Raw genomic sequence first — 16,601 nt, 5'->3', positions numbered from 1 at the left:
GCAGTAACATGGGTGAACCTCAAAAGCACTGAGCTGAGCCAAGGCCAGACAAAAGTCTACACCTTCCATGATTCCACAGAACATGTGAAAGTTAACCTCAGTGACAGAAGGACGCCAGCGACTGGGGCCTGATGCGGTGGGACCGGGGAGGACGCCCAGCTCTATGCATTGACGTGGATCTTCTCTATCCACAGCCTACATTCTGTGAGATCACTCTGCACACTTTATAAAGTTGTGACCGTCCCTCTAAACACAGGTACAATGAAATGGCACAGAGCATTTAAAACAAGGCAGCTAATGTTAGTGACCAGGTTATAAGTATCTATAAAGAAGCTAATATATAAACAATTTAAAATTAAGTTAAGGGTGAGCACAGTTTCTTTATACCTTTGGTAGTATGAAAACAATCACCTTGGGAAAACAGACTATGGTAAGTCTTTAAAAAGAAACTGGTTCTAACTGACAGTTTTAAAGTGATATACAGTAGATCTAGCTGATTATGTTTTTGAAGAACTCTTTCAGAAAAGGAGATTTTTAGGGTAAGCAGTCAGGTAATTTCCCCATTTCCTTTTGAATTATGAGAGGAAGACCGCAGTCTGAAGAATTTAAGGCTAGCAAATGATGGTTTCAAAAAAAGGGAAATTAATGGTTTTTCATCTTAATATTTTGTACATGTTTTCAGAAACATGCCACCACACAATGAAGCAAATTCTGTTGAAATTTTCAATTTGAATACTGAAATCTATCTGATCGAAAAAGTTCTAGTATGGGTCCCAGATCTCCTATAGAAAAGTACAAAGTTGTAAAACTAAAAGCATATTACATTACTTACCTATATTTTAAGTTTCCCCAAGCCTCTAGCACTTACATTGCTGCTGCTGCCGCTAAGTCACTTCAGTCGTGTCGAACTCTGTGCGACCCCATAGACATCAGCCCACCAGGCTCCCCCATCCCTGGGATTCTCCAGGCAAGAACACTGGAGTGGATAGCACTTACATTACACATGAGTAAATAAAGCTCAGAGAGGTTATGCACCTTACCCAAACTGCCAGGCATCGGAGCTGTGATTTAAAACCAGATGATTTTAACTCTGAAACCCATGCTCTAGGCGCCATGCTGCAATGCTTCCACAAGAACTCAATCTCTCTGAGAGGTCTACGTAAACTTGGAAGAGTGACAATGTAATTCTGTAAAACTCCACTTACCTTCAGGGGACGCAGAGCACCACAGAATTTTGTCCACCAGCTACTTTCAATGAATTCTAAGTGCCTCTCTCTTTTCCGAAGTGTTCGTAGCCTTTCTTCAAATTGTTTTAAGGCGCGTCTATCCCTTGCTGGCAAAGGTCGACCATCTTTGCTCTGCAAATAATAGAGCAAAATAAAAGTTTTTTTTTTTTTTTTTTACCATTAAGGTCTTAATAAAGTACCCATCAGATTTAGCAAGATTCAAACAACAAAAACTTTTTTAGGTTGGACTTGATTCCTGAGGCAAATTTACAAACTGAAGGAAAAAAGCAAAACCCAATAACTTCTATGTGAGAATACACATCTCTGAACCAAGGTCAATGTCAAAATGTGATGTGAATGTGTGCACATTTAAAGCTGAACTTTTCTTGATCCCTATTTTCCAAATACTCAATATGGTAAAGTTATATGGAGACAGATAATATTTTTTTTTAAACACCCCTTTTATGAGGCACTTTATGTTCTTTGCTTGATTACTCTCCTTCACCTCCAAATTCCTCATGCTATCCCTTCACATACCCAGCACTACGCTCCTCCTCCCCTTGGTCAAGAGACTGCGTTCCAGTGTTTACCTGGGCTGATGCTCCTCAGTCCCTGACTCAAACACCAGCAGAGGGATGTAGGATTAGCATGTGCTGTGCATAAGATTTTACAACAGTTGCTAAGAACTGGCACTTTCCTACTCTCCTGTGAATGAGTCAGGTTTCCTTTGGCTTACCTGTCGGAAAGACAATTCCCCCATACTTTCATATGCTATCTACTGTAACCGTGAGCAGTACCTTTCTGTGGTGTCAGGGACACGTCCCTCGCAAACTCCCCCTGCCCCGAAGTGCCTTCCACCAGGTACAGGAACAAACCACAACCATCAGACAACTGCGAAACACTTAAGAAGGTGAAATCTACATTCGCTTTTATTGGAAGGACCAAGAAAGTCTTTACACAGGACACTTTTATTACTTTTAATTTTGGGGCAGCACCATATGGCGTATGGGGTCTCAAGTTTCCTGACCAGGGATGCAACCCTTGTCCTCAGCAGTGAAAGGGCAGAGTCCTAACCACTGGACTGCCAGGAAATTCTCAGCATCGTTTTACAATGTAAAAACATTAGATAATTAGAATGTTAAACTCCTTTCAAGGTTCAAATAGGATGCTGGGAGAGACAGCACACAGTGCTCTGTAACACAGCCCGGGGTACCTCGTGTGAAATAACAGACACATGCAGACCGTGCCCGGACACCCCTTCATCAAGAGATGCGCATGGTCACAGTGATCACCACACAGAGGCACTGCCAAGCTCTTCTGGACCCAGCCATCTCTTCCTTACTACGCTGTTTCCCAAACTTCATCATACCCAACAATCAACAGGACATTTCATTAAGCACAGGTTTCTAGACCCCACCCCGAGAGAATATGACTCAGTTAGGTCTTGAGTGGGGCCTATAGTTTGCTTTCCTACCAAATTCCCAGGAGGTCCTAATGCTACTGGTCCAGAGACCATGCTCTGTGTGGAAAGTGCAAAGTGTGAGTCACTCAGTCATGTCTGACTCTTTGCAACCCATGGACTGTAGCCCGTCAGGCTCCTCTGTCCATGGAATTCTCCAGGCAAGAATACTGGAGTGGGTTATCATTCCCTTCTCCAGAGGATCTTCCTGACCCAGGGATCACACCCGGTCTCCTGCATTGCAGGCAGATTCTTTACCAGCTAAACCACCAGGGAATTACACGGGACTATATTTAACTATTTTCACTGCTTTAAGTACACTGCTTACTATCAAAGTGCATCCTCAAAGGAACCTTACAGAAGGGTATTTTCTGAAGACTAAAGGAATGAAACACTCCCCTCCACAAGACAGATCCAGGCCACCACACTTCAATCATGCAGTACTTCACAGTTTTTCTCACAACTGCCATTCTAACATCAAAAGGACACCAACAAGGTAGATTTACTTCATGGCTGGTTTTCGATTTTTCAGGGAAAAAAATCTTTTTTAGTAAACTGATTTAAGGATCCACTGAAACACAGGCTCAATTTATCTGCCTATTTGACTGAGGGATGGAGCCCGCACTGTTGTGCCAACAGCATAAACCAGTGTCGGAAGAAATGTGCTCAAATGCACACCAGGAAAGGCACCCAGAAGTCAACCAATTATTTCCTTTGGGGGAAAAAATGTAGTTACATTGTATATGGGCAAAAAGGCTTCCCTCCACATGGTCCCCAGTGACCACTCCCTCTTTTGAGGTCACCACCGTCACCGAAACCAACAGAGACCAACAACATCCAACACGAAATCCTCCATGTCCCTCCAGGCAAACTCACTGATGGTTTACACAACAGCTAACATCTCCTGTGCCCAAAACTGATCTGTTCTTTTATGTTTGTTCTCCTTAAATCTTCAGAATAAAACTCTGAGACTGGTAACGGCAATTTATTCATTTATTCAGTCAGTTCAGTCGCTCAGTTGTATCTGACCGACTCTTGACAACCCCATGGACTGCAGCACACCACGCCTCCCTGTCCATCACCAACTCCCGGAGCTTGCTCAGACTCATGTCCATGGAGTCGATGATGCCATCCAACCATCTCATTCTCTGTCACTCCCTTCTCCTCCTGCCTTTAATCTTTCCCAGCATCAGGGTCTTTTCCAATTAGTCGTTTCTTCTCATTAGGTGCCAAAGTATTGGAGTTTCAGCTTTAGCATCAGTCCTTTCAATGAATATTCAGGACTTATTTCCTTTAGGATGGACCGGTTGGATCTCCTTGCAGTCCAAGGGACTCTCAAGAGTCTTCTCCAACACCTCAGTTTAAAAGCATCAATTCTTTGGCGCTCAGCTTTCTTTATAGTCCAACTCTCACACCCATACATGACCACTGGAAAAACCATAGCCTTGACTAGACAGATCTTAGTCAGAAATGTCTCTGTTTTTTAATATGCTGTCTAGGTTGGTCATAGTTTTAGATGAGGAAAATAAGAGCACGTTTTCCCCTTCTATTTCCCATGAAGTGATGGGACCAGGTGCCAGGATCTTAGTGTTTTTAGTTTCTAGCCAACTTTTTTACTCTCCTCTTTCACCTTCATCAACAGGCTCTTTAGTTCCTCTTCGCTTTCTGCCATCTGAGTGGTATATCTACATATCTGAGGTTGTTCATATTTCTTCCAGCAATCTTGATTCCAGCTTGTGATTCATCCAACCTGGTATCTTGCATTATGTACTCTGCATATAAGTTAAATGAGCAGGGTGACAGTATACAGCCTTGACGGATTCCTTTTCCAATGCTGAACCAATCAGTTGTTCCATGTCCAGTTCTGTTTTTTTTTTGTTGTTGTTGTTTTTGGGGTTTTTTTGAGCCAAATATTGGCTTCTCAGAGAGCAGTTTGTAAGGTGGTCTGGTATTCCCATCTCTTTAAGAATTTTCCACAGTTTGTTGTGATCCACACAGTCAAAGGCTTTAGTATAGTCAATGAAGCAGATATAAATGTTTTTCCTGGAATTCCCTTGCTTTCTCTGTGATCTAATCAATGTTGGCAATTAGATCTCTGGTTCCTCTGCCTTTTCTAAAACCAGTTTGTATATCTGGAAGTTATGGGTTCATGTACTGTGGAAACCTAGCTTAAAGATTTTGAGTATTACTTTGCTAGCATGTGAAATGAGACCACTTGTGGGATAGTCTGAACATGCTTTGGCATTGCCCTTCTTTGGGACTGGAATGAAAATTGACCTTTTCCAGTCCTGTGGCCACTGCTGAGTTTTCCAAATTTGCTGGTGTATTGAGTGTAGCACTTTCACAGCATCATCTTTTAGGACTTGAAATAGCTCAGCTGGAATTTCATCACCTCCACTAGCTTTGTTCGTAGTGATGCTCCCTAAGACCCACTTGACTTCACACTCCAGGATGTCTGATGTTAGGTGAGTGACCACACCACTGTGGTTATCTGGGTCATTAAGACCATTTTAGTACAGTTCTTCTGTGTATTCTTGCCACCTCTTCTTAATTTCTTCTGCTTGTTAGGCCCTTATTGTTTATGTCTTTTATCGTGTCCACCCTTGCATGAAATGTTCCCTGATATCTTCAGTTTTCTTGAAGACATCTCTAGTCTTTCCCATTCTATTGTTTTCCTTTGTCATTTTTCATTGTTCATTTAAGAAGACCTCCTTATCTCTCCTTGCTATTCTCTGGAATTCTACATTCAGCTGGGTTTACCTTTCCCTTTCTCCTTTGACTTTTGCTTCTCTTCTTTTCTCAGCTATTTGTAAGGCTTCTTCAGACAACCACTCTGTCTTCTTGCATTCCTTGTTCTTTGGGATAGTTTTGGTCCCTTCCTCCTGTGCAATGTTAAGAATCTGTCCATAGTTCTTCAGGTACTCTGTCTACCAGATCTAATCCCTTGAATCTGATCATTTCCTCTACTGTTTAATCATAAGGGATTTGACTGAGGTCATACTTGAATGGCCTAGTGGTCTTCCCTAATTTCTTCAATTTAAGCCTGAATTTTGCATAAGGAGCTCATGATCTGAGCCACAGTCAGCTCCATGTCTTGTTTTTGCTGACTGTATAGAGCTTCTAGCCATCTTTGGCTTCAAAGAACATAATCAATCTGATTTCAGTATTGACCTGATGGTGATGTTCATGTGTAGAGTCATCTCTTCAGTTGCTGGAAAACCATGTTTGCTATGACCAGCATGTTCTCTTGACAAAACTCTGTTGGCCTTCATCCTGCTTCATTTTGTACTCCAAGGCCAAACTTGCCTGTTATTCCAGGTATCTCTTGACTTTCTACTTTTGCATTACAATTCCCAAAGATGAAAATATATCTTCTTTAGGTGTTAGTTCTAGAAGGTGGTGTAGGTTTTCATAGAAATCAGTCAACTTCAGCTTCTTTAGCTTCAAGGGGGTGGGGCATAGACTTGGATTACTGTGATATTGAATGGTTCGCCTTGGAAAAGAACTGAGATCATTGTGTCACTTCTGAGATTGCATTCAAGTACTGCATTTCAGACTGTTTTGTTGACTATGATGGCTACTCCATTTCTTCTCAGGAATTCCTGCCCACAGTAGTAGACATAATGGTCATCAGAGTTAAAGTTACCCATTCCTGTCCATTTTAATTCATTGATTCCTAAGATGTCCATGTTCAATCTTGCCATCTTCTGCTTCACCACATCCAATTTGCCTTGATTCATGGACCTACCATGCTAGGTTTCTATGAATTATTGTTCTTTGCAGCATCAGACTTTACTTTCAACACCAGACACACCCACAACTAAACATGTTTCTGCTTTGACCCCGCCCCTTCATTCTCTCTGGAGCTATTCATAGCTGCTCTCCACCCTTCCCCAGTAGGATACTGGACACCTTCCAATCTGGGGGGCTCATCTTCCAGTGTTGTATCTTTTCACCTTTTCACACTGTCCATGGGGTTCTCCAGGCAAGAATACAGGAGTGGTTTGCCATTTCCTCCCCCAGTGGGCTGCGCTTTGTCAGAACTCTGCGCTGTGACAGGTCCATCTTGGGTAGCCTCAACATGCGAGTCCCTTCACTACAACAATGCTGGAATCCACCAAAGCATGCAAACTGCTGTATTAAACTTTAATTATTAAAAGGTACATGTTATGTGTTTGGGCACATGTGACAACATCCAATTTTCTTTAGAAATCTGTGTATTTTATATTCGCACAAACTATCCCCATACTCTCACATGACAAAGGTAAAATTTTTAACACTTTCAAAGGATTAAAAAAAAAATAGAGTTGCTTTAATTTCCAGCCATCCTCGTTTTAGTATTGAAAGTCCCATGTTCTGGAAAACTCCTTACAAAGCATGCAAAGTGGGATCTTAGTGAACTTCATTACTGAATGAATGAATGGGCTGAAAGATCATTTCATATTTTCACTGATCAGGTTAATTTCTCCTTCAGTATACTGTCTATTTAGGTCTTTTGTTCATTATTTCTATGTATTGCTTGTCCCTTCTTCTTCTTAACTTACAGATGTTCAGTCTATATCACCTATTTTGCAGATTCAGTTCAGTTGTTCAGTCATGTCCAACTCTTTGCGACCCCATGAATCGCAGCACGCCAGGCCTCCCTGTCCATCAGCAATTCCTGGAGTCCATTCAAACCCATGTCCATTGAGTTGATGATGCCATCCAGCCATCTTATCCTCTGTTGTCCCCTTCTCCTCCTGCCCTCAATCTTTCCCATCATCAGGGTCTTTTCAAATGAGTCAGCTTTCCACATCAGGTGGCCAAAGTACTGGCGTTTCAGCTTCAACATCAATCCTTTCAATGAATATTCAGGACTGATTTCCTTTAGGATGGACTGGTTGGATCTCCTCACAGTTCAAGGGACTCTCAAGAGTCTTCTCCAACACCACAGTTCAAAAGCATCAATTCTTCGGCACTCAACTTTCTTTATAGTCCAACTCTCACATTCATACATGACCGCTGGAAAAACCACACCCTTGACTAGACAGACCTTTTTTGGCAAAGTAATGTCTCTGCTTTTTAATATGCTATCTAGGTTGGTCATAACTTTCCTTCCAAGTAGTAAGTGTCTTCTAATTTCATGGCTGCAATCACCATCTGCAGTGATTTTGAAGCCCAAAAAAATAAAGTCTGACACTGTTTCCCTGTTTCCCCATCTATTTCCCATGAAGTGATGGGACTGGATGCCATGATCTTCGTTTTTTGAATGTTGAGCTTTAAGCCAACTTTTTCACTCTCCTCTTTCACTTTCATCTTTGGTTCTTCTTCACTTTCTGCCGTAAGGGTGGTGTCATCTGCCTATCTGAGGTTACTGATATTTCTCCCGGCAATCTTGACTCCAGCCTGTGCTTCTTCCAGCCCAGCGTTTCTCACGATGTGCTCTGCGTATAAGTTAAATAAGCAGGGTGACAATATACAAGCTTGATGTACTCCTTTTCCTATTTGGAACCAGTCTGTTGTTCCATGTCCAGTTCTAACTGTTGCTTCCTGACCTGTATACAGGTTTCTCAAGAGACAGGTCAGGTGGTCTGGATTATTTCCTCTCAAAATATTGTTAGTTCTTTAAATTCCTTTTGGTGCCATTTTTTTGGGTACATAAATTTAAAAACATAAAAATTTAAAACTTAACAATTTCTTAATTTGCACTTGAGTTCTGAGTCGTGTTTAGAAAACTCCTCTACAAAACAAAACACAATTTTACTTTTACTTTCTCCTAATGTTTTCTAAATGTATTTGATTTAAATTTTGAATGTGTTTTATTACATGGTAGGAAGTTTATGAAAATTTCATTTTTTATCTTTTATACATGATACTCAATTTCCACCTAAACTTATGAAAAACTCTCATCTCTACATTATTGAATCTTCCCAATTAGGAACTGAGGAAGTTCTTCATTTATTTCAATCCTCTATTATATTATTTCAAAAAATTTTATAATTTTCACTAGGAAGATTCTGACATTTCTTATTATTTTATAGTTCACAGTTACTGTGAGTGAGATCATTTTCTATTACATCCTCCACCCGGATGGATTTTGTGTGATTTTTGAATGATTTTGTACATATGAATGGGCACCTTGATGAACTTTTATTAGTTCTATTAGTTTGTCAGTTTATTCTTTTCGATTTTTTTGGTAGATGAGATCTTCAAATAACACAAGTTACTTCCCTTTTCTCCCCTCTTCCTCCCATATTTCTTATCTGACCAAGACCTCCAGGAACAGGACAGACACCACTGTCCTATATGTGCCTTTAACAAAAACATTCCTTTCCTCATTAGGTATGAAGCTCACGGAGGCTTCCTTTGCTAAATAGCTTCTTCTTTTCCCATTTGCTAAGACTCTTCTCTAAACATAGTAACTACAAATTGGCTCTAAATAAAGACCCATTGGCATCTATTAGGATGTTTATATTTCTCATTTATTCTCAATATATTGAACTACTTTATTTTCTAACATATCATCTTTGCATTCCTGGGATAAACCTAATCTGACAATTGTGAAATATTTCCTTACTACAGCAACATTTTTGAATTGCAAATATTTTTACTTATATTGAATTATTTGCCTCTACTTTCATAAGAGAGACCAGTCATATAAACAGTTTTTTGTGTGTGTGTCATATTACCATCTGGTTTCTATATCAGGATTATCATAGTTTAACAGAATAATTTAGAAAACTTTCCATTTTTTCCTATGTTCTATAAATAAGATTTACATCTTACTTGAAGGTGATAGAGGAAGAAAAACTAGTACATAAAACCTGAACATAAGTGATACAGTGCACTCTGATATTGCACATGAAATCAGCATACCTGGGAACTAGCAAAGTAATGGCCATACATAAGTAGAATTTCTGTGTTTTAGTTGTTAGACACAAATGAAAATTCTCCAACTGTTAGTGTCCTACATTTTACAGAAGGTAGTTTTTTAAAGACATGCTTCTTTAAGGATATGTTGCACAAAAATTCAAACTGTATCAAAATATAGGCTCACCAATGTCTAAAGCACAACAGAAAGCAGCACAAAGACAAAGTGCTTTCATGACCCTCAATGGCAATAAAACACCAGCTCACCTTTGATTTAATTGTTTGGATGTGCTGCTCCACTTCTTCGATATCTTCAGTGTTTTCCAGACGCTCATAAGCAGCACTTCGCGTGCCTTTAATCAGATTTAAAGGTAGCGCTGACATGCCATAGGCCTGAAAGAAACAAAAGTAAGACTAATGTTAGCAATACTATTTTAAATATATTAATACACAATTTTCAGGTAAAATAAATGTCCTTTGAAGTAGTAACACAGAGTGAGCAGTTGTGAGGGTCACAGTTACTGAAGAGCAGAGTCAATGGGAGTGAACTGTGAGCGTGTGGTCTTGGGATTCTCCTGTTTATTACACATCTAGTTACACAGAGTGATGTCTGTCATACTAACTACTCCTAGAATAGACTATTGCTCAAAGGACAAGTTACAAAATTAATGCAAATATAATACTTTATCAAAGCAACACATCATAACTGCAGGCTAATCAGGGATTAAGATAGTCTAAATCAATCAGTAAAAAAACCAAATTTACAAAATTATTTTCTGTGGAAAAAACAATTTTATCCAAGTAAATGCAGTAAACTCTCAGTAAAATGTATTTTAATACATGTTATTTCATTAGCATACAATTATTTGTACATAGTTTATTTGTAAGTTCTAAACATTTATAATCTTTTTGCCAAGTATTTTAATCCCTACAAGAAATTTTAAAATGTTACTCAGCATTAAGAATAAACATTATTTTATATTACCCAATTCTATCTAGCCAGATCCAAATGTGAAGTTTTATTTTAACTATTAAAAACACTTAATAGCAATTGCCATGTGACCATTATCCAAAATCGATATTGACCTTAAATCCTTAGAAACAAAATTGACAACCATCACCTCCTTGTTGCAGCAACAGTAAATACAAAATTATGCATTTAAATCTTTTACATTTTCTACCTGAGATACTGACAAACTACTTTAGCCATCATGGTCATGTTAGGCAGGGTTATGAGACTGAGTTCAAATAATAAATGTGGGCAGAAGTGACCAATGCTACTACTTCTTAGGCTTAAACCCAGGCTTAACTCCAAACTCTTAAAATGTCCTGCGTGACCCTGCAGATTTTCTCTCATGCTCTCTGCTACCTGGTTTTTGACTCCCAGGATGATCTCAAATACGTTCAGTGTCATTTTTAATCATTTTGATATTCTCACTGGGTCTCCTTTAGACATTGATTAAATATTGACTATATCACAATTCATATATGTAACTATAAACTCTGACATATCAGGGTTCTTTTTTAATTAACAGAGAATGCAAACAAAGAATATGATTAAAAGGAATTCAGAAATCACCGTTCTATCAAGTAAGAGCAATCCTATAGCTTGTTGTATTTAGATAACTAACTAGCTGAAATTATTACCCAATATGCAAATCCTTGCATTTTCTAAAGGAGAAATACTTAAAATCTTGCATTTTAAATATTGTTAAAACATAAGTTAATGTCCTCATGATTTCCACATCAGCCAAAAACAAAAAGGAGAGGTTGGGGAAAGGTTCTGTTTGTATTTGAAAAAATATATAATTTGGACAGAGTAGAATAATTTTCTTCTAATTAAATTCTCATCAAGTTTATACTCCTAATGACCTTAGTAAAATACAAAAAGGAAATACATAATAAGGTTTAAATTATTTTTAACAGTAAATTTTATATCCTCAAAACACTGAAACTGTAAAGAAAAAAGTCTATGGAAGACAAGGTGCCCAGAGATTTCTGTTGTATAGTCACCCAGTTGTGTCCGATTCTCTGCGACCCCATGGACTGCAGCACACCAGGCCTCCTGTCCATCACCAACTCCCAGAACTTGCTCAATCTCATGTCCACCGAGTCAGTGACGCCATCCATCCATCTTATCCTCTGTCGTCCCCTTCTCCTCCTGCCCCCAATCTTTCTCAGCGTCAGGGTCTTTTCCAGTGAGTCAGCTCTTTGCATCACGTGGCCAAAACACTGGAGCTTCAGCTTCAGCATCAGTCCTTTCAGTGAATATTCAGGATTGATTTCCTTTAGGATGGACAGGTTTGATCTCCTTGAGTGCAATCCACAGAGGTTGTTACCATCCCCTTATCAGTTCAGTTCAGTTCAGTCACTCAGTCGTGTCCGACTCTTTGCGACCCCATGAATCGCAGCACGCGAGGCCTCCCTGTCCATCACCAACTCTCGGAGTTTACTCAAACTCATGCCCATCGAGTCGGTGATGCCATCCAGCCATCTCATCCTCTGTTGTCCCCTTCTCCTCCTGCCCCCAATCCCTCCCAGCATCAGGGTCTTTTCCAAAGAGTCAACTCTTCACATGAGGTGGCCAAAGTATTGGAGTTTCAGCTTCAGCATCAATCCTTCCAATGAACACCCAGGACTGATCTCCTTCAGGATGGACTGGTTGGATCTCCTTGCAGTCCAAGGGACTCTCAAGAGTCTTCTCCAACACCACAGTTCAAAAGCATCAATTTTTCGGTGCTTAGCTCTCTTTACAGTCCAACTCTCACATCCATACATGACCACTGGAAAAACCATAGCCTTGACCAGATGGACCTTTGTTGGCAAAATAATGTCTCTGCTTTTTAATATGCTATCTAGGTTGGTCATACCTTTCAGGACTGTCCTATTCCTGTTCTTCTAGCAGCTCCACATCTTTTAAACATTACTGAAAAAAGTAAATCCTTTAAGACTTTGATGAGTATCACATGATGATCATTCACTCATTCTCCAGTCTTACATATCATTTTATCACAAGTCCACATTGCTATTTATAACCAACTGCCAAGGCAAAAAATACTTTGCTGAACCCACTTTATGCCCAGGTATATTTCTCTGTCTTACCAACCAGTTTCAAAGGAGGCTTATTTTATCCCAATGCTTGCTATTCTGTTTGATGGATCTGGATCTCTAAATATACTAACCTCAGAACTCAATAGTATTTCCTAAGGAATCTGTACCCTACTCAGCATTAAAAACGTGGCCCCTACTTACAGTTTACTGTCAAATGTAAAGTAATCTAAGTTTTCTTAACCAGTTTGCTGGTCTCCCTCACTACAAATTCATCTTCCACACTGTTTCTGAAGCAATCTCTCACACTCAAGTTAGATTGTGGCATTCCTCTAGCTAACATCCACTGAGTCTCCCCAGGACCAATAAGGGTGTTTGCGCCAGCGCGAGTCCCTGGGATTCTGGGCTGGGGCCATCAGAACCAACAGAGCAGATAAGAGGGCAGGGAGACGAGGGGTCTGCTGCCAGTCCCGCCAGAGTGAGGCTACTCCATTCACCTATTTTTATATGTATCAGAATTTCACGGATGGCTGTTTGAAAAAGCAGTTTTGCAATTTTTTTCTTTTTTTTCCAGTGAGAGGATTACCAGTCTTATGACTAGGCACTATTATCTAATCCTGGCCTATAAAAGCTCTTGAAGACCCAGCCCTACCACCCAGATCTGTGCCTCCAAATGCTCATAGCTCCTCATCACTGCAGCTTCAAGCCTTCAGCTCTGCCCCAGGGCCACACTCAGAACCTGCAGTGCCTTATCTAAAACTGCTTCCCTGCTCACCTTCCCAAGTCCAATGCCCTTCAGGTCTCAGCTTAATCACACCATGTCTGAGAAACCTTCCCTGACTTGTAAATGTGCCTTGCTTATAAGTGCAGAACACTGGACATGAACATTACTGTTCTGCACATCTGTTTTATTACTAGGTCTTCCAAACCTGTAACTCATCAGAATCACGCAGCAAGTTCCTGACAAGACAGATTTCTCAGCCAAAGGAGTACCAACTGCAGCAGACTGTTCGATATGTAAGGACTAGGTCTGTTTTTCTTTTTCCAACCCTTTTCAAGAGCGAACATAAAATAACTTCTCTAAGAAAATAATACTTAACCAAAATATCATTTTAAAGAGTTCTTTATTCATATGAACTCTCTTCCTGACATGGAATTTATACATTTTTTAGAAGAGTTAAATTGAATTCCTATAGCTTACATAAATAGAGTAATGCAAAAATTTGGGGGAAAAAATGTATGTCCTTCACAACACCCTGTGGTAACATAAGGCTAGAATACAACATCTTTTTGGGAATTACTCTCTAAAGACAACATGTGAAAGAAAGTAATTACTGATTTGGTTACCTAGCTTGTATCTGGATTACATGCTTAAGTTTCAGTGACTATCAGGAAATTTAACTATAACATTTAGATTATGATAGATGACATAACACATTATACAAAGTATTTATTCATTACAACTTTAAGATCCTTAAACAACAATCTTTTAATTTTAACCTCAGATTTCTTTGAAAAACTTGTGTGAAAACTATCATTTTTCAGAAGCACAAAACTTTCATTGCTTACTACTGCCCTCTAGTGAAATACCAGAAAGTCAACAAGGCTAAAGAGATTATATCACTTAAAATGCTTCCAGGTCAGCCATACTTGCCTCTATAATATCATTTGTTCCAATTTCCAAAAATAAACCATCTGTATTTTAAAACTCAAATGTTTTGAAAGAACATATACAAACTAACACATCTCTAATATGCTCTTGCCTCATGAAAACAGCACATTTTCCCTGCCATCTCTATGTTTTGTAGACAACTCAAGTATTGCCTATAAACTGAACACATGTCCTGCATATATTTATAAAACCTATTATTCAAGGACATGGATGTTGAAAGTAGTGAAACAACATGTATTCAGTGAAGATTTCCAGTCTAAATATTCAGATTCTAAAATACATGTATGTATGTATATGTGTGTGTGTGTATGTCGTTGGTAGTTTAGTTGCTAAGTCGTGTCCAACTCCTGCGACCCCATGGACTGTAGTCCACCAGGCTCCTCGGTCCATGGGATTTCCCAGGCAAGCATACTGGAGTGGGTTGCCATTTCCTTCTCCAGGGGATCTTCCCAACCCAGGGTCTCCTGAACTGCAGGTGGTCTCCTGAATTACAGGCAGATTCCTTACCAACTGAGCCACCAGGGAAGCTCTGTGTGTGTGTGTGTGTGTAATTTTTTTCCCTCACATTTAAGATCAGAGAAATCTGAATGCATCTTATGAACACAGGCAAAGCAGAAGTCATGGCACAGTGGTCATTATCCAGATATTCACAAATTTGGTCATAGCTGGTTATATTACACGTACTTCTCTAGTAGAGTTACAAGCATTTGTGGTACAGCTACTGAGTTAAACTGCCACTTACAATGTCTTGTAAGATAGTACTCTGATTTGACATTAAAGCAAAAAGTTAATGTGTAAGGAAACACAGAACAAAAGAGCAGGCAGTGAAGCAAAAATTTACTGGAACAATTATGATTCCACATTTTCTTGCAATGCAATAGTCAAAGGCTTTATAAGCTTAAGAAAGGAAGGTACCCAAAGTAGAAGACATTTTTGTATTTTGCTACTCAGGTTACAAGAGAAGAAACAATAATGAAACAAAAACAAGAACAGCTTAAATTTACACAGTGGGTGTGTCAGCAGCTTCAAAGAAATTCCAAGAGACAAGTTGAGCACTCAAGAAAAGCTGTCTCATCAATTCTCTTGACAGCATAAAAGCACTCTATAGTGAAACACGGACATGACTGGTCAACTCAAAAAAGTGATTGAGAAGACATGTTCCAAATGTGAAGTTTTAGGAATACCTTTACAACTTATTTCACGTATATTTGCCTTATTTTGCATGAAGAAGATTGGTATGATTTTTTAAGTATGTAAGGCTAAAACACTTCTATCACTGATATAAAACAAAAATGCTAAGTGATAAGACAGCACGGCAGGGACCTTTCCCTTACAGTGGTACCAGCTGAGCTATCAGGGAAGCGCATGAAAGAGGTGCATCTTACAATCAGGTCGGAGACTCAGGGAAGCACGCCGTACGGGAAGGCTGAACAACCTCACATCCAGAGCAAGAGCTCTATCTTCAAAGGTTATGGAGAACCACTGCTTTAGTTCTATGTTCAAATCCTTAATTTATCACTCTAATTTTCTCCACTATTCTTGCCTGGAAAATGCCATGGACAGAGAAGCCTGGAGGGCCACAGTCCATGGTGTCACAAGAAGAGTCAGACATGACTTAGCAACTAAACAACAACACAATTTTCTTTAATCCGTTGGTTTCATTTATAGTAAATCTATAAAGGTGGCGCTAGTGGTAAAGAACCCACCTGCCAATGCAGGAGACACAAGAGACACAAGTTCAGTTCCTGAGTCAGGAAGATCCCCTGGAGGAGGAAATGGCAACCCACTCCTGTATTCTTGCCTGGAGACTCCCACGGACAGAGGAGCCTGGTGGATGACAGTCCACTGGGTTGCAAAAGAGTTGGACACGACTGAGTGACTAAGCACAGCACATTTAGCATAAATATATCTATATCTATACATATGTATGTATAGATGTACATAATTCATAAACTCCTGGAAGACATGTTCATTTTTTTTTTACTGGTAAGTGTACATAATTAAAAGGGCTTTCTAGGTGGCACAACGGTAAAGAGCCTGCCTGCCAATGCAGGAGATGGAAGAGACACAGGTTCAATCCCTAGGTCAGGAAGATCCCCTGGGGGTGGGGGACATGGCAACTCACTCCAGTATTCTTTCCTGAAGAATCCCATGGACACAGGAGCCTGTGGTGGGCTACATGCTATAGAGTCACAAAGAGTCAGACACAACTTAAATGACTTAGCATGAATGTACAAATAAAAAGTTCAGTAGTCTCTGCATTTATAGGCATTTCAGTGCTCCGTATGATACATTTTATATGAAAACAGCATTATTCAACATTTCCCCACTTGGTGGCACCAAAAAA

At 39.6% G+C, this 16,601-nt stretch overlaps 1 protein-coding gene across 1 annotated transcript in view; it reads right to left on the bottom strand.

Moving 5' to 3' along the window:
- The window catches only part of LMBRD1 (LMBR1 domain containing 1), a 132,665-nt gene that overhangs the window by 43,728 nt on the left and 72,336 nt on the right, over positions 1-16,601 (bottom strand). Inside the window, exons 8-9 of the mRNA XM_020897090.2 lie at positions 9,802-9,927; positions 1,206-1,358 (exon numbers count right to left, since the gene is read on the bottom strand). Coding sequence (XP_020752749.2) covers positions 1,206-1,358; positions 9,802-9,927 — 279 coding nt within the window. The remainder of the gene's footprint in view (positions 1-1,205; positions 1,359-9,801; positions 9,928-16,601) is intronic.

Source organism: Odocoileus virginianus, chromosome 19 (assembly GCF_023699985.2).
Source record: "Odocoileus virginianus isolate 20LAN1187 ecotype Illinois chromosome 19, Ovbor_1.2, whole genome shotgun sequence".
Lineage (NCBI taxonomy): Eukaryota > Metazoa > Chordata > Mammalia > Artiodactyla > Cervidae > Odocoileus > Odocoileus virginianus.
Note: the sequence above shows the minus strand (reverse complement) of the source record. Positions and strands in the feature narration are given on the sequence as shown.